Raw genomic sequence first — 25,346 nt, forward strand, 5'->3', positions numbered from 1 at the left:
ATGTGGAATAAGTAAAGGAGTATGAATACTTTCTGAAGCACAGACCCTAATGAGTATTCCCTACAATACTTTTACTGCGGCACCCAGAATAGTTTTTGCTCTATAAGCCAATATGTATTCCATATACAGTGATTCGCATTGGCGCTGATGGAATGGGTGGAGTAAAAGGCCAGCAACACTCCGTATTATTCAGAGCCCCATGAAATGACACCATATATAAACTCAGCAAAAAAATAAACGTCCTCTCACTGTCAAATGTGTTTATTTTCAGCAAACTTAACATGTGTAAATATTTGTATGAACATAACAAGATTCAACAACTGAGACATAAACTGAACAAGTTCCACAGACATGTGACTAACAGAAATTGAATAATGTGTCCCTGAACTAAGGGGGGGTTAAAATCAAAAGTAACAGTCAGTATCTGGTGTGGCCACCAGCTGCATTAAGTACTGCAGTGCATCTCCTCCTCATGGACTGCACCAGATTTGCCAGTTCTTGCTGTGAGATGTTACCCCACTCTTCCACCAAGGGACCTGCAAGTTCCCGGACATTTCTGGGGAGAATGGCCCTCACCCTCCGATCCAACAGGTCCCAGACGTGCTCAACGGGATTGAGATCCGGGCTCTTCGCTAGCCATGGCAGAACTCTGACATTCCTGTCTTGCAGGAAATCACCCACAGAACAAGCAGTATGGCTGGTGCTGTTGTCATGCTGGAGGGTCATGTCAGGATGAGCCTGCAGGAAGGGTACCACATGAGGGAGGAGGATGTCTTCCCTGTAACGAACAGCGTTGAGATTGCCTGCAATGACAACAAGCTCAGTCCGATGATGCTGTGACACACTGCCCCAGACCATGACAGACCCTCCACCTCCAAATCAATCCTGCTCCAGAGTACAGGCCTGGGTGTAACGCTCATTCCTTCGACGATAAACGCGAATCCGACCATCACCCCTGGTGAGACAAAACCGCGACTCGTCAGTGAAGAGCACTTTTTGCCAGTCCTGTCTGGTCCAGCGACGGTGGGTTGGTGCCCATAGGCGACGTTGTTGCCGGTGATGTCTGGTGAGGACCTGCCTTACAACAGGCCTACAAGCCCTCAGTCTAGACTCTCTCAGCCTATTGCGGACAGTCTGAGCACTGATGAAGGGATTGTGCGTTCCTGGTGTAACTCGGGCAGTTGTTGTTGCCATCCTGTACTTGTCCCGCAGGTGTGATGTTCGGATGTACTGATCCTGTGCAGGTGTTGTTACATGTGATCCGCCACTGCGAGGATGATCAGCTGTCCATCCTGTCTCCCTGTAGCGCTGTCTTAGGTGTCTCACAGTACGGACATTGCAATTTATTGCCCTGGCCACATCTGCAGTCCTCATGCCTCCTTGCAGCATGCCTAAGGCATGTTCACGCAGATGAGCAGGGACCCTGGGCATCTTTCTTTTGGTGTTTTTCAGAGTCAGTAGAAAGGCCTCTTTAGTGTCCTAAGTTGTCATAACTGTGACCTTATTTGCCTACCGTCTGTAAGCTGTTAGTGTCTTAATGACCGTTCCACAGGTGCATGTTCATTAATTGTTTATGGTTCATTGAACAAGCATGGGAAACAGTGTTTAAACCCTTTACAATGAAGATCAGTGAAGTTATTTGGATTTTTACAAATTATCTTTGAAAGACAGGGTCCTGAAAAAGGGACGTTTCTTTTTTTTGCTGAGTTTATATTCTACAGACCCTACTGAGTATTACCTACAATATTTTTTACTGTGGAACTGTGGAACCCAGAATAGTTGCTCTATAAGCTAATATGCATTCCATGTACAGTGATTTGACTTTGGAACATGTTTTAAAACCCAATTTTAATGCTCATGTGACTTAAATATGAACAAATATGAATCATTGTTAATGTTTAGACAATTATTTTTCATATATCATTCATAATCACAGGTTATTGACACGTTTCTACTATTACGTGGGAGACTTTTATTTTGAGAAATTCCGTGACCCAGAAGTACTTTTCAAGTGTTGCTGACGAGACGCTGATAACCAACCGGATGCTTTTGTCTTTCATGCCGTGCCACGTGATGAAAACAACACAGCTTGCTATCTAGTATATACTCCACTTGCATTATCTAAAAATGTTTAAAATACAGTTGTTGAGGGTTTTTCTCAACGAGAGATTAACAGCTGCTGCCGACGAGATATTCGGTGTCGTTGAAAAAACGGTAGCAGAGTATCAGGAGGAAGTTGTCCGTCTACAGAGGCTGCTCGACATTGTTCTTCAACCTGAGCCTGATATAACGTTAAAGCTACACAGAGCAGGTTTGTTAGCTACTCAATACGTCTTTCTAATTAAGGGGCGCAATAGCGACATAGATATGGAGGTAAATCATTGACATAATCATGAGTGTGTAGAATAGATTTATAGTTGTAAACACAATTTGAAAGTGTAACTGATGAGTTGTCAACATTAAGTAATAGTCTGTACAGTAGTTGTAAACACGTTCTCAAACGTGTAACTGATGAGTTGTGAACATGGGGGGGAAATGTGGTTGTAATGGCATTTGCAACCAATGATTCGCAAACGTATAACTTAATATTTGCAAGCAATAATTGCATCTGTACACCTGCACGCTCAGAATTTTGGCAGAGAGAGAGAGAGACCTGTTTCTTCTAACCAATCAGATGAGGTTTTTGATAGACCAGCATACTCTACACTGGTTGGTTGGTGACAGCTCACACGGGCTGTGTTGTCTGGCGCAACCACCTGTCAATCACGACGTGCATTACTAGGTTACCACTGAGACTGCTTGTACAATGTCCACCAAAGAAGCACAGCAGTTAGTTGTCATGGCCGGTAAGTTTAAATGTATTTCTTTTATGGATAGGTAACAAGCTATTTTCTACTTTGTAATACGTGTTTGAAAGCAATTGTCCAAGTCATTGTTGTTAAAGAGTTTAACTCTTACGTTGTAGTCTGATGGTAGCTTCTGAAATCAAACTAGCAACTGACATAAATCCCATGATTTATTGATCACCCAGTTAGATCTGGAGTTTTAGTAGAAGTCAGACTGAAGGTAGAAAATAATTTGTTAAATATGTAGGGATCGATGTCCAGTCTACGGGACAGTTGTTACTCAATAAGCATAATCTGTCAACAACGTAGTTTTTAGCGAGGAAAAAAAATTGTCTGTACATATGTGAGTTATATGGGCAGGAAGCTTAAGTTCTTGAGGAATTGCAATTCCTAACTGCATTGTCCAATTTACAGTAGCTATTACAGCGAAAAAATGCCATGCTATTGTTTGAGGAGAGTGCAGAACAACAAAACACTTTTCACCGTGACAGGTTTGATACATTCACATATGAAGGAAAAATATTTACTTACATTCTGAAATCTTGCTCTGATTTGTCATCCTAAGGGTCCCAGAGAGAACATGTAGTGTCGTTTTGTTAGATAAAATCATTTTTCATACCCTAAAACGGTCCATATAGTATGCACGATCAATTTTGAATTTCCACTTGTTCAACTTGCAAAGAAAGAAATCTGTGAAAATGTAATGCTAAACGTTGTTTCAACCAGTCAAATTCCATTCGTATGTATTCCTCACACGCGAAAAAGTAACCAACCTTTGCTAGATCAGTCTGCATTCAGTCAATCCACTGGGAAACCAATTTTAGCTAGGAAGGCATCCGTGTGCGCCGATGACACGGGCTGTGTTCACTTGATTGACTGTATCTTTGTCAAATGACCACCTATTGTTTTGAAACCAAGCTAGCTAGATAGCCAATGAGCTGTGCTTTACGAGAATATGTGGAATCCCTTCGTCCGTCGCACGATCTTTCAGCTAACTAATGCGCCAGGAGGCTAGTTCTGTTTGGACATTTATGCAAGAATATGTTGAAGTGGGTTACGCATATCTATGAGTTATGAAAACGAAGTGTTTTGCAAATGTTGAACTTACAATATGGCTACTAATACTGGAAAAGCTAAATGAAAGTCCAGGTATACAGATTTTGGACGATATTCTAGCAGAAATCTACCGGGAAACTATCATAGACAACAGCTAAAGGAGAGGACGCTAACATTACCTTAGACTGGTAAGTGAAATACGAGTCTTTTATATTGATATTGTAAATCCGAAAGCCACAACATGTCAAAGTCAACATACAATACACATTTGGGCTCCCGACTGGCGCAGTGGTCTAACACACTGCAGTACCTGGTTCGAATCCAGGCTGCATCACATCCGGCCGTGATTGGGAGTCCCATAGGGCGGCGCACAATTGGCCCAGCGTCGTCCGGGTTTGGCCGGGATAGGCGTCATTGTAAATAAGAATTTGTCCTGACTTGCCTAGTTAAATAAAGGTTCATTTAAAAATAATTGGTTCACACACTTCACCACAGTGTTCCCCACTCTATATAAAAAATGTTTATAGATGTGTTCTTGTTTATTTGATGTATTGCTAAAATAAAGGTTCAATAAAATAAGTAATAAACTTGAGTTCTTACTGATTTTTTTTAAATATTTTTTTTGGTGGTAAAGACTGACTTCAAAGAGACCACAATCAAGTCCTCCATCCCCCACTTAGTCTGACTGCTGCTCTCTCTGGCTCCACAACAAACCCACACCCAGCCATCTAGAGGTGTGGATACCCAGCCAGCCTACAAGTAGAGGATGGTAAGTGCTTTACAGCAGAAAGGGACTTGGGACCAGCAGCACAATCTCATGTAGAGGGTGTTCTAAATTCTGTAACTGTAAATAGTGTGTACTATTTTAGAACTTTTCTTTATTCTTTTACTTTGTGTGGTTTGTGGTGTGTTCACTTATGACATTAGATCAGTGTTGGCTGCTAACTTGGCCCTTATCTTAAATATTTCACTTCTGTGTTTGGAGACATTGGATCAGCGTTCTTGTCGCGTCTCCTGTTAGTACATTTTATGTAGGGAAGCTAATGATCCATAATGTATGACATTCCTGGGAGTGTGTAAACTTGTATTTTTTATTAGCATAGCATTTTTGTATGTTTTATATAGTTATGTTCTTAAAAATGTATCGATTTACCAATTTGGCCACTTGGGTACATTTGGGCAAATCGTGAAGGACACCTGGGTGACATCATACTAAGTGTCATGGGGCTGCAGGTAGCCTAGTGGTTAGAGTGTTAGACTTGTAACTGAAAGGTTGCAAGATCGAATCCCTGAGCTGACAAGGTAAAAATCTGCCCTGAACAAGTTATCAGTACCCACTGTTCCTAGGCCGTCATTTGAAAATAAGAATTTGTTCTTAACTGACTTGCCTAGGTAAAATAAATAAAAAAATACATTTAGCTTGCTCATTCTTGAAGTTATCAGTCTGAAACTTTGCACATACACTGTTGCCCTCTTGTGGGCACCATCTAAATTACATCCAGCTTCCTGGCTGAATGTGACCTTTCTCTTGCATTTCAAAGATCATGGTACAAAAAAACGTTTTTTCTTTGTATTTTCTTTTACCAGATCTAATGTTTTATATTCTCCTACATTCATTTAACATTTCCATAAACTTTAAAGTGTTACCTTTCAAATGGTATCAAGAATATGCATATCCTTACCTGAGCTACAGGCAGTTAGATTTGGGTATGTCATTTTTGGTGATTTTCTTTTTTTTTTTAAAGGGTCTGATCCTTAAGAGGTTGCTTTGACAATGGCTGCGCTCTGTAAATCTTTAGCTACTGCCCTTTGATTAATGTAAAACTGTATCTAAACCATTTACAAAGGTCTGTCCCCATTCTCCAGGCTGCAATCCACTCCCAGTTAGACTGGGTCTGTTCAGGCCTCCGTCAACTCCACAATGCCCTGGGGGACATGAAGGACACCCAGAACTCTTTGGCAAATGCATCAACACCATTGACGATATGAAATATGCTGGGATGCAACACGGTCCGTTGGCTCAGCCGTGGAGAACCTGAAGAATATCTTCTCAGGTATGTTAAGCTTCACAATTACATGCCACTTGATTGGGAATTATTATTGTTGGCTCGCATTGCATTTGATGTGACACTGTACAGTTACAATGTATTTGTATATATTCATATTTCTCATCCCTTCCTGTGTGGTGCCTGAGATGGTGGCAGACACTCCGTTAATGATAAAGCAAGCAGAACTGCTGGAGAACCACTACAATCTGATGAACCTGGAGTGCTCATGGAATGATCTCATGTACGATCAGTACGGCATGGGCAGCAAGAACACGCACAAAATGAACCTCATTCGAAAATATACTGAAGCAAAATAGAAACTCAACATGAAACAATTTTAAAGATTTTACTGAGTTACAGTTCATATAAGGAAATCAGTCAATTGAAAGATATTCATTAGTCCCTAATCTATGGGATTTCACATGACTGGGAATACAGATATGCATCTTTTGGTCACAGATACCTTAAAAAAAGGTAGGGGCGTGGATCAGAAAACCAGTCAGTATCTGGTGTGACCACCAATTGCCTCATGCAACGCAGCACACCTCCTTTGGATATAGTTGATCAGGCTGATTGTGGCCTGTGGAATGTTGTTCCACTCCTCTTCAATGGCTGTGCGAAGTTGATGGATATTGGTGGGAACTGGAACACGCTGTCGTACATGTCAATCCGGAGCATCCTAAACATGCTCAATGTGACATGTCTGGTGAGTGTGCAGGCCATGGAAGAAATGGGACATTTTCAGCTTCCAGGAATGATGTATAGTCCTTGCGACATGGGGCCGTGCATTATCATGCTGAACCGTGAGGTGATGAAGGCAGATGAATGGCACGAGAATGGGTCTCAGGATCTCATCACGGTATCTCTGTGCATTCAAATTGCCATCAATAAAATATAATTGTATTCGTCGTCCATAGTTTATGCCTGCTTATATCATAACCCCATTGCCACCATGGGGCACTCTGTTCACAACATTGCCATCAGCAAACCGCTCGCCCACAAAACGCCATAACCGTGGTCCGCGGTTGTGAGGCCGGTTGGACGTACTGACAAAACGTTGGTGGAGGCTTAGGGTAGAGAAATTAACATTAAATTCTCTGGCAACAGCTCTGGTGGACATTCCTGCAGTCAGCATGCCAATTGCACTCTCCCTCAACTTGAGACATCTGTGGCATTGTTTTGTGTGACATAACTGTACATTTTTGTGGCCTTTTATTGTCCCCAGCACAAGGTGCACCTGTGTAATGATTATGCTGGTTAATCAATTTATTGATATGCCACTCCTGTTAGGTGGATGGATTATCTTGGCAAAAGAGAAATGCTCACTAACAGGGATGTAAACAAATTTGTGCTCAAAATTTGAGAGAAATAAGCTTTTTGTGCATATGGAACATTTCTGGGGTCTTTTATTTTAGCTTATGAAACATGGGACCCAAATTTAACATGTTTCGTTTATATTTTGGTTTAGTGTGCTTTGGCAAGGTGCAAGGCTTGTCGTAGGACCTGGCCAAGCAACTGCATAGTGCTGCAGCGTGCCATGGGCAAGGCTGGAGGCCACAGTGAGCAGTGATGCTGGTGCAGTGCTTCTCAACACCTTGACAGGTTCTTCAAGCTCTACCATAACACTGTGTCCATGAGGGTGCAGAGGATCTGACGGCCAACAGGATTGTGTCCCTCCTCACCTGGGTCCTCAAATAATACGTACAAAACTAAGTCTGTACTGCCCTCTCTGTGATTCATCTATGGCCCTGTAATTTTGGTTAGTCATGTCACATGCAGTTGTTGACACAAACCGTTGCGCCTGGCGTCTACTACCATTCCCCATTCAAAATGCACTTACATTTTTTGTCTTCCCATTTACACTCTGATTGCCACACAAATAATCCTTGTCTCAATTGTCACAAAGGTTAAAGAATGGATTTTTAAGCTGTCTCCTTCCCTTCTACACTGATTGAAGTGGATTTAACACAGCGGTTCCCAAACTAGGGACCTGAATGAAAATGGTATCGTGGGAGAATTTCCAAAATCCTGATTTAAAAAAACACCAACATAATAATATTGGCTTTGTCGCTCAAAACCATTGTCATGTGGTTAACCTTATTCTAAATGAAAATGATTCAAATCTAAAACGTACATTTCAACCAGAGAGCGCCCGTCGATCGTGGGGAAAGGCCGCTCTTGACTGTTGCTCTTGAATCACTCCCACGGTGAATAGCTAAGCCCGCTATGCTATGAAACCACTCACTATTGCAGAGACTTTGATTTTACCGGCCGCAATTGATATGGTGAAAACAATGTGTGGAGAGGCAGAGGCACAGAAACTCACATCAATATCTCTGTCAGATAACAGTGTGAAACTAAGAATTGATGCTATAGCTAGCAATCAAGAGGAAACTGACTGAACGACTCAACTCCCCACCTTATGCTCTCCAAATGGACGTTAGCTGTGAGGGCCGAGATGCCCATGCATTGACTTTTGTTCGCTACATGTCGGGTGATGCTATTCCCGAGCATGAAATGGCACAGGGGATGTTCAGTGTGCTACGTGGCTATATTGATGAAAAATCGATTGAATGGTGGGCTTTTGCAGAGATGGTGCTCCCTCTATCACGGCACGGTGAGCAGGCCTCTGCACTCAGAGGAAATACAAAACAATTCTACAGATGAGTGACCGAATCAGCGAAATCCGTTTAACTGTGATCCTGGCTCGGTTGACATGCCGGTAAGTGAAATTGAACAGCTGATCGAGCTGTGATGTGACCGACTGCTGCAGACAACTCATTCACGTGTCACCATGGAGGAGTTTTGGTTCCTGACTCAAAATACTGTGCCGTCTCCCTCCGAGCATTAAAACTCATGGTACACTGATTCAGTACTCTTGTCTGCATTAAAAACAAATATCAATCCATGTTGGATGTGACAGGAGAGGTAAGGTGCAGACTGTCAACCAACGCCCCCTGACTTTTGAGAAGCTCCGATGCAACATGCTTCAAGCACACCCATCTCATTGGTGGTGGTGAGATATCAGACTAATTTGCCATTGGCTGTCAAAGCCTCACATTAAAAGTATATGATGGTGAGTTGAGAATACAATCAGAAATGCTGTTAGACTGTTTTGCAATTGACTGCCATAGCTCCAATAAAAAAAAGTTATCATTGGCTGTTAATTTTATATATTTATTTAATTTTTTTCCCACATGGTTGGGGTCGTGGGAATTTTCAGATATCAAAATGGAGTTGCGGGACAAAAAAGTTTGGGAACCCCTGATTTAACAAGCGACATCAATAAGGGATCAGAGCTTTCACCTGGTCAGTCTGTCATGGAAAGAGCAGGTGTATTTGATTCTGTTATGTAGAATACTAATTAATCATTATGTAATCGTCCTAGACATTGATTCAGCTTTTATCTACATTTACTAAACAAGCACCATTGTGAGAAGTGGCGGAGCGCCACTAAGGTGTCCTCTGGCCTCACTACACCCCTGGCGTCCCCTGCACCCAACGAGCAATCGAAGCGTAGCCAACTCTTGCCTTGCGCAAAATTTGGTGATGCAGAACTGAGAGACCATGTGTGGCTGTTTTATGAAGATCTGGGAATATTTTGGCCAGGGAAACATTTCTGATTGGTCCCAGGGAATGTAAAACAGGATGGCAGACTTTAAAAATGGGATTGAGTGAAGTAGCAGCAAATATGTTGAATGAGCATCACAGGTTTTTATTTTTTTTATTTCAACTTTATTTAACTAGACAAGTCAGTGAAGAACAAACTCTTATTTTCAATGATGGCCTAGGAACAGTGGGTTAACTGCCTTGTTCAGGGGCAGAATGACAGATTTTTACCTTGTCAGCTCAGGGATTTGATCTTGCAACCGTTCGGTTACTAGTCCAACGCTCTAACCACTAGGCTACCTGCTGCCCAGGTGTAATAAACTTTATATCTTTCAGTCTAATATGGCTATTTACTTACTTTTGTAGCTCTACATCAGAAGCATATTTTTTTGTAAGTAGTTAGGAGGCCTAACTGTCCTCTTACGTTAGCAGAAATGTAGCCCGGAAGGAATTGAGAAATATTAGTTGATGATAGGTCTATGACATTGCCTGCCTACGTATCTTCTTGCGCTGCGCAGAATATCAGATCTCAACGATTGGAGAAGTGTTTAACATCACCGCTAAGCTTACCCTACCTCATCCTACATTATAGAATAATAGTGAAGACATCAAAACAAAGAAATAACAGATATGGAATCATGTAGTAACCAAAAAAGGGTTAAACAAATCAAAATATATTTTATATTCTTCAAAGTAGCCACCCTTTGTCTTGATGACAGCTTTGCACCCACTTGGGATTCTCTCAACCAGCTTCACCTGGAATGCTTTTCCAACAGTCTTGAAGAAGTTCCCACATATGCTGGGCACTTGTTGGCTGCTTTTCCTTCACTCTGCGGTCCAACTCATCCCAAACCATCTCAATGGGGTTTAGGTCAGGTGATCGTGGAGGCCAGTGCATCTGATGTAGCACTCCACTCTCGTTGGTCAAATAGCCTTTACACAGCCTGGATGTGTGTTGGGTCATTGTCCTGTTGAAAAACAAATCATAGTCTCACTAAGCGCAAACCAGATGGGATGGCGTATTGCTGCAGAAGGCTGTGGTAGTCATGCTGGTTAAGTGTGCCTTGAATTCTAAATAAATCACAGAAAGTGTCACCAGAAAAGCACCATCACACCACCTCCTCCATGTTTCATGGTGGGAACCAGACATGCAGAGATCATCCATAAACCGACTCTGCAATTCACAAATACACGGCGGTTGAAACCAAAAATCTCAAATTTCCAGTGGTCTAATGTCCATTGCTGGTGTTTCTTGGCCCAAGCAAGTCTCTTGTTATTGGTGTCATTTAGTAGTGGTTTCTTTGCAGCAATTCGACCATGAAGGCCTGATTCACGCAGTCTCCTCTGAACGGTTGATGTTGCGATGTGTCTGTTACTTGAACTATGTGAAGCATTTATTTGGGCTGCAATTTCTGAGGCTGGTAACTCTAATGAACTTATCCTCTGCAGCAGAGGTAAGTCTGGGTCTTCCTTTCCTGTGGCAGTCCTCATGAGAGCCAGCTTCGTCATAGCGATTGATGGTTTTTGCGACTGCACTTGAAGAAACTTTAAAAGTTCTTTGAAATTTTCCGGGTTCAATAACCTTCATGTCTTAAAGTAATGAAGGACTGTCATTTCTCTTTGCTTATTTGAGGTGTCCTTGCCATAATATGGACATGCTCTTTTACCAAATAGGGCTATCTTCTCTATACCACCCCTACCTTGTCACAACACAACTGATTTGCTCAAACGCATTAAGAAGGAAAGAAATTCCACAAATTAACTTTTACCAAGGCACACCTTTTAATTGAAATACATTCCAGGTGACTACCTCATGAAGCTGGTTGAGAGAATGCCAAGAGTGTGTAAAGCTGTCATCAAAGCAAAGGGTGGCTACTTTGAGTAATCTGAAATATAAAATGTATTTTGATTTGTTTAACCCTTTTTTGGTTACTACATGATTCCATATGTGTTATTTTATCGTTTTGATGTCTTCACTATTTTTGTACAATTTAGAAAATAGTAAAAATCAAGAGAAACCCTTGAATGAGTAGTTGTGTCCAAACTTTTGACTGGGACTGTATATCTTTTCATCAGTGCGACGTGCATGCAAGAGACCGGTTGGAATGTCTGACTGAAATACAGGACAAATCAACAAAAAAAGTTAAATTGGTGGTGTTTGAGTTTGTTGATAAAATGCGGGTCATGATTGTTTAGGACAAAGAGACAAAATGTGGGACTGTCCGCACAATCAGGGACTTGTGGTCACCCTAACTCCAGATAGATGACATAGTAGCTCACACATGAATAGTAATGTTAATCCTAATTGAGTGGTCACAGTCTTAAAGTCTCATTACTTACAGGGCTGTGAAAACAATTAACACAATACTGGGACGCAAACCAGGTCTACGTTGGATCTTCTGGACCTTTTCCAGGCATGGAGGAACAAACTTGCAGCCGTGCACATCACTGAAGACCACTACTAAATAAGGGTAGGATATGGTGCTAGTACTTCAGGGGAGTTGGGGGTGCAGAGGGGCTAGTAGAACAGAATGCAGCCTTTCTCACTCGGTAGCCTACTGGAGGCAGGCACAAAGCTAGGCCCCTAATGGTTCTCACTGGCAAAGACTGTCCTGCACCCTGATGGTAGGAAGGTGTACTAGTCAAACATAACGGTACTAAAACCCTTAGACAAATGGCTTGAAACAGAGAAATTACATAGAACTCGGGTTGGTGTTGTGATGTTGGACTCACCAATATCAATATTCCCCAAAGATTTTAAATGAACCACTTAAGTTTATATATATATATTATGACAGCACACCTATCATCTTTGGCCAATTGGTACAAATGGTATACAGATGGCATCAATGAAGATGAGTTACAAGTGAGTGTTCAATTCTGCATCAGGCTCTCCAAATTGCTTTATTTGATCGACTTACACAGAAGCCTATGGCTTTGTATCTTCCTGCCGCCCGCCCTTGTGCAGCCATTCTGATGTTGGACTGTGAGAGAATGTAAGCTTGTCTTTCTGCACAACTAAACCTTGTTAACCTTTTAATAACTATTATTATAATTACTCTGCTCCACACTGGAACACAATCAGATATATAAATGAGAGAACCATGTATGTGCTGTAATGTACTGTGGACATTTAGACATACAGCAATGCCTGAATATACAGGGTGCAGACACATGCATTCAGTGACTTTACCCGCTCTGAAACCTAGAAGTAGTAGTTTCCCTAGCTTTAAAAGGGCCTCAGCTTTGTGGAGCGATAGGTAACAATGCTTTGTGGGTGACAGTTGTCAGTGTGTTCAGAGGGTCCCTGGTTCGTGCTCAGGTTGGGGCAAGGAGAGGAACGGAAGCAACACTGTTACAGTACATACAGAAACACACACCCATTCACAGAAAATCAGAGAGAATAGCTATAATTTATTGGTGGTTCCCATGTAATGCAGGCAGGCTAAACAAACAAGATACTTTTGTATTTGGAAAATACTCAGACCCCTTGACTTTCCACATAATTACCTTACAACCTTATTCTAAAATGGATTAATCCTGGAACCATCCCTACGGTGAAGCATGGTGGTGGCAGCGTCATGCTGTGGGGATGTTTTTCTGCGGCAGGGACTGGGAGACTAGTCAGGATTGAGGGAAAGATGAATGGAGCAGGAGCAAAGTACAGAGATCCTTGATGAAACCTGCTCCTGAGCGCTCAGGACTTCAGACTGGGGCGAAGGGTCACCTTCCAACAGGAAAACGATCCTAAGCACACAGCCAAGACAACGCAGGAGTGGCTTCGGGACAAGTCTCTGAATGTCCTTGAGTGGCCCAGCCAGAGCCCGGACTTGAACCTGATCGAACATCTCTGGAGAGACCTGCAAATAGCTGTGCAGCAACACCAACCTGACAGAGCTTGAGAGGATCTGCAGAGAAGAATGGGAGAAACTCCCCAAATACAGGTGTTTCATACTCAAGACGACTCAAGGCTGTAATCGCTGTCAAAGGTGCTTCAACAAAGTACTGAGTCAAGGGTCTGAATACTTATGGAAATGTGATATTTTCGTTTTTAATTTTGAGTACATTTGCAAAAAAATCTAAAAACCTGTTTTTCATTTGCCATTATGGGCTATTGTGTGTAGATTGAGGGGGAAAAAATTATTGAATTAATTTTAGAATAAAGCTATAACGTAACAAGATGTGGAAAAAGTCAAGGGGTCTGCATACTTTCCGAATGCACTGTATGATTGGACTGGTGCCCAGATATTTCACTGATGTTACATTAGCCACAGAGAGGGCAGTACAGACTTAGTTTTGTATGTATTAATTGAGGACCCAGGTGAGGGACACAATCTTGTTGGCTGTCAGATCCGCTGCACCCTCATGGACACAGTTTTATGGTAGAGCTTGAAGAACCTGTCAAGGTGTTGTAATGTTTTGGGAAGCACTGCATCAGAGTCACTGCTCACTTTGGCCTCCAGCCTTGCACATGGCGCGCTGCAGTGCTATCCAGAGTTGCTTGGCCTGGTTGTCCGACAGGCCCTACACCTTGCCAAAGTAGTTTCAAATTAGGTTCATGTTGTGCGGGTTCTTGCTGCCCATGCGGTGGTGATCGTACATGAGGTCATTCCATGAGCACTCCAGGTTCATCAGCTTGTGCTGAACCTCCAGCAGATCAGCATACTTTGTCATTAACGGAGTGTTTGCCACCATCTCAGGCACTGCACTGGAAGGGAGGAGAAATATATATATATATACACACACAAATACATTGTGCCACATCAAATGCAATGCAAGCCAACAATAATTCCCAATCAAGTGGCATGCAACGGTGCAGCTGAACATACCTGAGAAGATATTCTTCAGGTTCTCCACGGCTGAGGCTAGCTGACTGGGTTTTCAATGGTGTTGATGCTTTTGCCAGAGTGTTCTGGATGTCCTTCGCATCCCCCGGGGCATTGTGGAGCTGACGGGGTCCGTTCGGGAGTGGATTTCAGCCTGGAGACAGACAATTTGTAAACGGTTTAGATAGCTTTGACATTGGCTGACAATGTCAAACCCTAAATAAATGATTTTCTACCTTCAGTTGTGCTTCTACTAAAACACCAGATCTAACTGGGTGATCAGTAAATCATGGGATTTATGTCAGTTGCTAGGTCTTAGCAGGTGAATAATATATATTTTTTTATAATGATGCTAGCCAGCTAGCTATGGCCACTCCCGAACAGCAAGCTATGGCTCTATACAGAATCAAGCTAGCTAGCTTAAAAATTGTTTGCAAAATAACTTTGACACTAGCTATCGAAATTGATTACAATAGGTAATATTATAATTATAATAGGTAATAGGTAATGTAGGTAGACTACAACCCTAGTTACAAACTTTTAATAACAATGGCTTATAGCTTCCAAAAACATTACAAAGAAGAAAAAAAGCTTGCTACCTAGCCATAAAAGAAAGACATTTAAACTTACCCGCCATGACAGCTAACAGTTGGGTTTCTTTGGTGGACTTTGCGCAATCAGTCTCAGTGGTAACCTTGTAATGCACATTGCGATTGACAGGTGGTTGCGCCAGATGATCACAGCCCGTGTGAGCTGTCACCAACCAACCAGTGTACAGTATACTGGTCTATGAAAACCTCATCTGATTTGTTAGAAGAAACAGGTCCCACCTCCAAGAGCTCCAGCTCTCTCTCTCTGCTAGTAATTGCTGTTTGCACATCTACAAATATTTTTATCAAGATAGGGCGCTAAAGCACTGCCAAAGGTCTGAGCACACAAAATTGACATGCGCAGGTGTACAGAATAAATAATAAGTTTGCGAATGCGATCACAACTACAGATTATTATTTCATGTTACATCAGCAAATTTTGTTTACACCTACAAATCTATTCTACACAATCAAATCATTATGTCAATGATTTACCTCCATACAGAGATCTTTATATAATGGGGAGATGCTCATGTCTTTGCACTAACAAAGGTTGGAAGGCAGGCGACAAGCTTAGGTCCACAGTAAACCCATAGAAACGCATTGGGATTATTTTGGACAGATCTGGATTGCATCCGGTTTACACATGCTCGCTAGCACTCAGTGTGTACAGGGAGAAGCGTGAGCAGTGATGATTTTATCACGTCATCCAAAAACATGCCAGACATTGGATGAATATAAAATGTTAATATCTTCGTCGGCTGTGAGTGTTGAATTTTTATTTTATTTTGAAATGCCCCGTTATCCCAACTGTTACACCGAGAAGATTGAATGACTGCTATTTCCGGCAGCTATGTTCAATCATCTCACTGTAACAGTTGGGATAATGGAACAATTCCAAGTACAATGCAATTTCTCATCCCTGGATTGAGGAATGTTTTCTGAGCCATATCTCTCGCCAGCTCCGCTGTGTCTTAATTTAAGCAAACGGCCTGTCAAACCCTGTAATGCAGCTGTAATCAAGGTGTCGGATCTGCTGGGTTTTGGATAAACAGAAAATAAGGTCTGTGGTAAACACAGGTTTAGGAGATCTTTAACCTCAGACCTTATTTTTGGCGTTTATCCTAAAAACCCATTCATCCATGAATTTCCCCTGTAGGAATGGCCAGGGGAGTACGAGTGACTCTGACATTAGGGGTGAGTAGGGTTGCCAAGGGTCAGAAACTTTCCGGTAAATTTCCGGTAAATTCTTTCCGGAAATTTTCCATGGGAAATTAAGCCCGGAGATTTTGCTTAAATTCATAAAAAAGGTTAGCTTATAACAGTGAACCTTTTTTTTGTGGGATACACATAAGGCAATTCTAGGTCTTGTGGCATAGTTTGGTTAAACTATCATCGATTCAATGGAATTGCAACCCTCTGCATGCACAGTGCATTCTTCCATCACATGTGCAGTGCACTCTTCTATCACATGTACAGCGCACTCTTCCATCACATGTACAGCTGATTCTCAAGATCTTGCACACATATGAGATGCTATTGAGCCCGCACTACTACACTGTCTAAGCCAAGGACTACATGCTTTCTGGTAAGTTTTGATTACAATACTGGGTGAGATGAATATATTTTATGACATTAACAATTTTTTGTTAACTAGTAAATAGTAGCATACAGCAAAGTGTGTTTAAATCATTTCTAACTTGTTAACCATTTCAGCTAGTTAATATTTGCTACCATGCGGGTTTTAGCTTGCTTGAGCCTGCTAACTGAGGAGTGTTAATTCACCTGTTTCCATACTAGAGGTCGATCGATTATGATTTTTCAACGCCGATACCGATTTATTGTAGGACCAAAAAAGGCAGATACCGATTAATCGGTCAATTCTTGTGTGTGTGTATATGTGTATATATATATATATATATATATATATCATTTCAACAATACTGAATGAACAATGAACCATTTTATTTTAACTTAATATAATACATTTAAAAAATAAATTTAGTCTCAAGTAAATAATGAAACGTTCAATTTGGTTTAAATAATGCAAAACACAGTGTGTGAGAAGAAAGTAAAAGTGCAATAGTGCCATGTAAAAAAGCTAACGTTTAAATTCCTTGCTCAGAACATGAGAACATATGAAAGCTGGTGGTTCCTTTTAACATGAGTCTTCAATATTCCCAGTTAAGAAGTTTTAGGTTGTTGTTATTATAAGAAATATGACGCGCCAACTATTTCTCTACCATTTGTATTTCATATACCTTTGACTATTGGATTCTAATAGGCACTTTAGTATTGCCAGCCTAATCTCGAGAGTTGATAGGCTTGAAGTCATAAACAGCACTGTGTTAGTTAATATTGCCTGCTAACTTGAACTAAATATGCAGGTTTAAAAAAATATACTTCTGTGTATTGATTTTAAGAAAGGCATTGATGTTTATGGTTAGGTACATTTGTGCAACGATTGTGCTTTTTTTGCGAATGCGCTGCGCTTTTGTTAAATCATCACACGTTTGGCGAAGTTGAAGTAGGCTTTGATTCGATGATAAATTAACAGGCACCGCATTGATTATATTCAACGCAGGACAAGCTAGTTAACCTAGTAATATCATCAACCATGTGTAGTTAACTAGTAATTTGTAACGAAGTGCGCTGAGTTGGGAAGCAAGTTCAGGGAGTGAGTGTTTTAATGACTAAACACAACATAATACAAAAATAAGAAACACGAACAACACAGACATGACACAGGAACAGAAACAATAATGCCTGGGGAAGGAACCAAAGGGAGGGACATATATAGGGAAGGTAATCAGGGAGGTGATGGAGTCCATGTGAGTCTGATGACATGCAGGTGTGCGTAACGATAGTGACAGGTGTGCGCATAACGAGCAGCCTGGAGACCAGAGACGGAGCACGCGTGACATGTTATGTGAAGATTAATTGTTTTTTATAAGATAAGTTTAATGCTAGCTAGCAACTTACCTTGGCTCCTTGCAGCCACTAGGTCCTTTTGATGCTGCACTCGCGTAACAGGTGGTCAGCCGCCACGCCGCCTCCTCGTGGATTGCAATGTAATCGGCCATAATCGGGTCCTAAAAGGCAGATTTACCGATTTTGTTATGAAAACTTGAAATCGGCCCTAATTAATCAGTCATGGAGATTAATCGGTCGACCTCTATTCCATACATGTTTAATTTTAAAACATTTATCTTACAAAGGAGTTTAATCTACCAGCTTAACTATTTATCTGTACATGAAATTGTATTTGGGTTTGTTTTTGGTCATTTTTTTCCTAATCTTTACAGGAAAATGCCGCGGGCACAATCTGATGTGTGGAGACATTTCGCTGCAGCTAATGTAGAAAGAAAAGCTGTGTACATTTGCAAATATTGTGCCAAATCATATGTGAAGAATGCAACAAAGATGCAGAATCATCTGGTCAAGTGCATAAAGTTCCCTCAGCGCTCACAACAAGCAACCTCTGACAAAAGTCCCTCTACTTTATTCAAGGTGAAAATGATGAATCAGACACCTTATCGATAGCAACAGCTCATGGTCCTCCTGGAATCAGCCATTTTTTGACTCAATGGATGAACGTAGTCAGAGAAATGCTGTTGAATGTCTTGCTCGAGCTGTGTATGCAACTGGTTCACATCTGATGCTCACAGGCAATGTGTATTGGAAGAGATTTCTGAACGTTCTTCGCCCAGCATACACCCCTCCAACCAGACATGCTTTATCTACTCATTTGCTGGATACAGGAGTTCAAGTGAAGGTCAAGCAAATCATAGAGAGAGCAGACTGTATTGCAATCATCTCTGATGGTCGAATGGTCGTGCCTCAACCAGTATTCTACAAGAGCACAGACACAAGGGACAACAGACCGGTCTCTACATTTCAGATGAGCTGAAGGCAGTCATCAATGACCTTGGACCACAGAAGGTATTTGCACTGGTGACAGACAATGCTGTGTACATGAAGGCTGCTTGGTGTAAAGTGGAGGAGTCCTACCCTCACGTCACACCCATTGGCTGTGCTGCTCATGCATTGAATCTGCTCCTCAAGGACATCATGGCACTGAAAACAATGGATACACTGTACAAGAGAGCCAAGGAAATGGTTAGGTATGTGAAGGGTCATCAAGTTATAGCAGCAATCTACCTCACCAAGCAAAGTGAGGGGGTGGCAGGTAGCCTAGTGGTTAGAGTGTTAGACTAATAACCGAAAGGTTGCAAGATCGAATCCCTGAGCTGACAAGGTAAAAATCTTTCGTTCTGCCCCTGAACAAGGCAGTTAACCCACTGTTCCTAGGCCATTGTTGTAAATCAGAATTTGTTCTTAACTGACTTGCCTAGTTAAATAAGGTAAAAAATATATATAAAAAGTGAGAAGAATAAGATCACCACATTGAAGCTGCCCAGCAACACCTGTTGGGGGGTGTTGTCATCATGTTTGACAGTCTCCTGGAGGGTAAGGAGTCTCTCCAAGAAATGGCCATATCACAGTCTGCTGATATAGACAGCCCCATCATGAGGATCCTCCTGGATTATGCATTTTGGGAGAGAGTGGTAAGCAGCCGGAAACTCCTGAAACCTATAGCAGTAGCCATTGCATGGATTGAGGGAGACAATGCCATCCTGTCTGATGTTCAGACTCTGCTTGCAGGTGTAAGAGCAGAAATCTGTACTGCCCTTCACTGTTGCTCCAAGCAGAGGAAACTGCAGTTCTGAAATACATCAAAAAGCGTGAAGTCTTCTGCCTGAAGCCCATACAGGCCGCAGTACACATGTTGGACCCCAAGTATGCTAGCAAGAGCATCCTGTCTGGTGCAGAGATCAACAAGGCCTATGGTGTCATTTTTAAAAACATTTTAGTCATTTAGCAGATGCTCTTATCCAGAGCGACTTACAGTAGTGAATGCATACATTTCAATTCATTTCATACATTTTTTTTTCTCATACTGGCCCCCCGTGGGAATCGAACCCACAACCCTGGCGTTGCAAACACCATTGCAAACACCATGCTCTACCAACTGAGCCACAGGGAGGCTCACTACCATCATCACTACCGTGTCTCGCCACCTTCGCCTGGATGAGGGCAAGGTTCTTGGCAATCTGGTGAAGTACACTTCCAAGCAAGGGCTTTGGGATGGAGATGCAATATGGCAGTCGTGCCAACATATCTCATCAGCCACCTGGTGGATGGGACTTTCTGGATCTGAGGCTGTTTCCCCTGTTGCCTCCATCATCCTCCAAATCCCACCAACATCAGCTGCCTCAGAGCGCAACTGGTTGTTTGAGAACACTCTCACCAAAGCACGCAACAGGCTGACCAATACAAAGGTTGAAAAATTGGTGGCCATCTGGGCAAATGAGGCTTTTTGAGCCTGACAACGAGCAATCCTCAACAAGGTTGGAAAGTGACAGTGAAGATGAGGCCTCAGAGTCTGATGGTCAAGAGGTGGACATTGAAGTCCAGGGAGAAGACGTGAAGCTTGAGAGGAAGACAGCCAAAGCTTTAGTTTCTAGACATCATTTTTATGTTGAAAACGTTTTGGGAGATGCGATGGATCATTGGGGATCATTCAATATTCCCTTTTTTTTGTAGTTCAGTGAAATCATCCCATGTGGAGAGTCATATAATTTCATTAAAGTTACATGTTATTCAATCATTGCACCCACACTGCTCGCGCATGTCAGCGAGCGTCTGCGTAGCCAGGCGCTAAAATTGAACTTGGTTCTATTTGTGACGCTCAACGCACTGCAAGTCCTGCCTCTCCCATCTCCTCATTGTTTTTTAGGAGCATATAACCACGTGGGTGATTGAGAGATGAACTGAGGTCCACACTCCAGTCAGTTGTGGTAATGCACTTTAAACTTGGTTGCCAACTGCCATATTAAGTCCAAATAAGAAGAAGCCTGAAGGAGGAGAGATTACTAGAAACAAATTCGGTTTACCGTTTTATCTGTGGATAAATTGTCGGAGCGTTTGTGCATTTCAGGTAAAATAACAACCCAATGTTTATATCCCAGGACAAATGAGCTAGCAAGCTAGCTAGCTAAATTGCCATAAATGTTTAATGCTTGTACCCAAATTAATATAATTGGTTCAGAGTTTGCTTTGATATTTCAATATGCGTGTCCTGATCACGTCTGGTTTGGGTGGACAAAATCAACTTGCTCGCGATGGCGCACGTGCGGTCTGGTCAGCATGTAAGAACAGAAGATCAATTTATTTTCCCCAGTCATTCTGTGCAGTCTTGTCACAGTCCCTTCTAAGTCATGTGTAACTTGTGAGTGTTGTAGAGGGAAACAGAAGACACATGTACAGGTAACTGACAAAATAATGGAAACACATGAGTAAATGAGGGATACAAAGTTGCTTCCACACAGGTGTGGTTCCTGAGTTCATTAAGCAATTAACATCCCATCATGCCTGTATAAAAATGCTGGGCAGGCCATTATTTTGACTACTATGGCTATGCCTGCATAGGATGACAATGCCCCCATCCACAGAGCATGAGTGGTCACTGAATGGTTTGATGAGCATGAAAACGATGTAAACCATATGCCATGTCCGTCTCAGTCACCAGATCTCAACCCAATTGAACACTTATGGGAGATTCTGGAGTTGTGTCCGAGACTGCGTTTTCCACCACCACCAACAAAACACGAAATGATGGAATTTCTCATGGAAGAATGATGTCGCATCCCTCCAATAGAGTTCTAGACACTTGTATAATCTATGCCAAGGTGCATTGAAGCTGTTCTATTAAGACTCTTTATGTTGGTGTTTCCTTTATGTTGGCAGTTACCTGTATGTTCCTGAGTCTTCGCTTTCCGGGATGGGGTCGTAATTGCCAATAGCCCAAACCGTTCAAACATTTCATAGGGAGAAGATTGCATCCAATTCATTTCCCCCAGTCATTCTGTACGGAGTCCTGTGCAACTTATGAGCATTGTAGAGGGAAACCGAAGACTCATATGTTCCAGAGAATCTTCGCTTTCAGTGATACTCGTTAGTATCGTGGCAAGTAAACAAAACACGAAGTGGATGTAACTTTAAGAAAACAGCCCTAATGTTGTAAACAAACATGTTGTCATCCAGAGTCACATTGATTTATTTCCCAATTCAAAGCACACTATTTTACAAACAGCAGGTTTTTAAAGGACCAAACACTTTGGTAAGTGTAATATTAAAGTTAGCGGGTAGGCCTAAATGTAATAATGTCAGCATTAAGTTCTCTGTTTCATCCTTTCTCCTTTCCTCCAGACCTCCAGCAGCGTACTCTCTCTGTATCTGAAGAGGGGGTTCCCCCTGAGCAGCAGCAGTGTGAGCAGGAGTGGAGCCCCAGTCTGGGACAGGAGGACACAGAGCCCATACAGATTAAAGAGGAAGAGGAGGAACTCAGAACCACTCAGGAGGAAGAGCATATTCATGGGTTTGAGACTGATACTAAAGACTCCATATTCACTGCTGGCTGTGTGAAAAGTGACTGTGATGAGGACCCAACTCATCCCACACATCTCTATCAAGCCCAAAAGGAAGGAAATGGCAAGAGAGACCCTACAACTGAACAGATCACAACAGAACCTGATGGAGAGGACTACATAGAATCAGAACCAACCAGTGTCTCCCAGCCTTTCTCTGCAGTAAATCCAGACTGTTTTGCAGCTCAGAGTGAAAACATTGAAAGTGTCAGTGGTATGGAGACTGGAGGACCTCTGTCAGGTTTTAAGCAAGTCATATCAAAGAGATCAGAGATGGCAAAAGGACAAAAGTCCCGTATCAATACTAAGGGTAAGAAATCGACACAATTCTCCCTCCTGAAATCACCCAGTCAAAGTCATGCTACTTCCTATTGTTGTTCCTGCCCTGTTTGTGGTACATGCTTCAACCAGAATGAAGATCTGAAAAGACACATGAGGAGCCACACAGGAGAGAATCCATATAATTGCCATGATTGTGGCAAAACATTCATTCGGAGTGGACATCTAAAAATACATATGCGGATTCACACAGGGGAGAAACCTTTTAATTGTCGTCATTGTGGCCAAGGATTCAACCAGAATGGAAATCTAAAAAGACACATGAGGATTCACACAGGAGAGAAACCTTATCATTGTCATTTTTGTGGCAAAGGATTCTGCAACAGCAGTAATCTGAAAAAACACATACGGATTCACACAGGTGCAGGGTTTGGGTCAATTCCAATTTAGTTAGAAATTCCAATTCAATTCTTGAATTCACTCAAGAAGTGGAGAATTTACATTGTTGAAATTTGAATTCAATCTTAAAGTTATGGAATTGGAATTAGACTGTTGAGTTGGAATTGTAAAAATATTTAATCTTTGGAATTGAATGAAAATGTATGGAATTTATGCACTTAGAATTTTCCTGTTTTAAATCATTTCAACTTGTATTTATATATTAAAACTATAGCTAAGCTGTCTGAACAGTGACATGATCAGCCAGAAAGCAGCCTGAGTGAATTTAATTTGAATTGGAATTTGTGGAATTGGGGATAATATTGAATTGGGAATTGAGTTCTTGGAATTACCTAACATTGGAATTGGACTGCAATTTAATTAAATGGAATTTACAGGGAGAGGGAATTGAATTTGTTGAATTAACCCCAACCCTGTATGCGGGGAGAGAAGCCATTTCATTGCCCTGATTGTGGCAAAACATTGTTACAGCTTGATCAACAAATGAATTCACACCGAGGAGAAATAAGACTGTTCCTGCCCTAATTGTGGCACAGGCTTCAATCCGATTGACCATCAAAAGATACACAAGGACTCACGGGAGAAACAATATAATTGCCGTGTTAATGACTGATGTTTCAGGAATGACACAAATCCAAAAAGTACTCACATGGGAGAGACAATTAAGATGCAATGATTGAAATGCTTAAGTGGGCCCATTCATATAAATGAACCTTGTGAAACATGTATTTTTTATTCATCCAGGGATGGTGTGTTTTATTCACAACATAATAAATGTTGATAACCTTGTTCATTGAAGTGTCTTTACGTGTTCTCTCTTTCTTGACAGTTTTCTAGTTTGTGATGTTAGAAAGCTTCTATGCAAAACAATCCTCTGACGAGGTAGATAAAAGTGCAATATTAAACATTTAAAATGTTGGACAATTGAACTGATCGGTGGGTTCAACATTTGATGTCATGACTACATTACTGTGATGATTATCCATCTGAGAATGAATAATAACCCAACCAGTGGTTGTGATGGATTCCACGCACTATTCACTGCCCTTGTCTCAATATATATATATATAGTCTAGGCTGTCTGTGTGGGGGGGGGAGACCAGCCTTCCCGGCTCAAAGGGTCCATGTTACTACTACAATCCTTTCCCTCCCTCACCCTGAGAGCTGGACTCCAAACCCTGCATAAACATGGCAGTTTGTAAGCGAGTGGAACAAAAGAGAGCAAGGGAGAAATCTTAAATCGCCTAATCTAGTTTTTAAGAATAGGCTGCTAGCTACAATTATGGTAATCCTCTCTAATGTCTGCCTCTATAAACAGCAGGTATTGAGGGGTGGGGGAACAATGGGTTGTGGCATTCCCTCTGTCTGGACTCACTGCTTACTTACTTACATTGAGGGAGGGTCAGGTTGCCTTAGTGCTAAGAGTGTGCACTGATCATCTATTACGGTAAAATAAATCAAGTTTACTGAATTGAGTTGTTTTAAAGTCAATAATATACGCAAAAGGAAGTATTCAAATGCTTTTTCGGCATTAGGCTATAATGCGAATAGCAACTGCTAACAAATATAGGTTTATACTATGCGTACTGCTACTAGTAGTAGGGTACATACATTAAAACCGGTTGCAGAGATCAGACATAATGCCCGTGCAATTAGAAGTGAAGAAAACAATTGGGTTTTGGCGCATGGAGAGATTCCGGTCGTCCTCATCTCGAGGTAGCCTATGTAGTCGTGACACGCCTGAGAAGGGACACTCATAGCTGGCGCAAGCAGTCCGACTTCATTTCTGTCAATCGACCAATGTTCACGGTCCTCTCTTCAACTTGAATTTTAAAATGATTTGATTACATATTACACACGCAATGACTGTTCCATGCAGTTTGATAACAATTATGAGTTTGGTGTACCACACGGAATCGAGGTGTTCACCGACTTCTTACTATACATACTGTTGAATTCGTCGATACCCTGGTATTTTCATCGATAGTGATGAATCTCAGAAGAGGCGCACAGCTTCTGAAGTATTAACAAGAACAGGTGGCTCAAATGCAGCCGAAACGGTTGCCTTACGAGACATTGTAATTTTACTGTATTTGTATAGTTTTGCATTTCATCTGCACTGTCCAACACTGGAGAGCTGCAT

General features: G+C 41.7%; 1 protein-coding gene across 6 annotated transcripts; it reads left to right on the top strand.

Moving 5' to 3' along the window:
• The first annotated feature begins 1,876 nt into the window (after nucleotides 1-1,876).
• Nucleotides 1,877-24,001, top strand: LOC115192666 (zinc finger and SCAN domain-containing protein 21-like). Of its 6 annotated transcripts, none has more exons than XR_003877973.1 (4): nucleotides 1,877-2,311; nucleotides 4,537-4,671; nucleotides 5,769-5,956; nucleotides 22,248-24,001. XR_003877973.1 is itself a non-coding variant. In XM_029751423.1 (2 exons), exons 1-2 carry the CDS (start codon nucleotides 2,128-2,130, stop codon nucleotides 23,192-23,194), a joined length of 1,131 nt encoding a protein of 376 aa, XP_029607283.1. In that variant the 5' UTR covers nucleotides 2,002-2,127; the 3' UTR covers nucleotides 23,195-24,001. The 6 variants fall into 6 exon arrangements, 1 of the variants encoding a protein (XP_029607283.1); XR_003877972.1 differs by lacking the exon at nucleotides 1,877-2,311 and adding an exon at nucleotides 3,377-4,090; XR_003877974.1 differs by lacking the exons at nucleotides 1,877-2,311; nucleotides 5,769-5,956 and adding exons at nucleotides 3,377-4,090; nucleotides 11,902-12,030.
• Nucleotides 24,002-25,346: the final 1,345 nt, after the last annotated feature.

Source organism: Salmo trutta, chromosome 4, assembly GCF_901001165.1.
Source record: "Salmo trutta chromosome 4, fSalTru1.1, whole genome shotgun sequence".
NCBI classification, from domain to species: Eukaryota; Metazoa; Chordata; class Actinopteri; order Salmoniformes; family Salmonidae; genus Salmo; species Salmo trutta.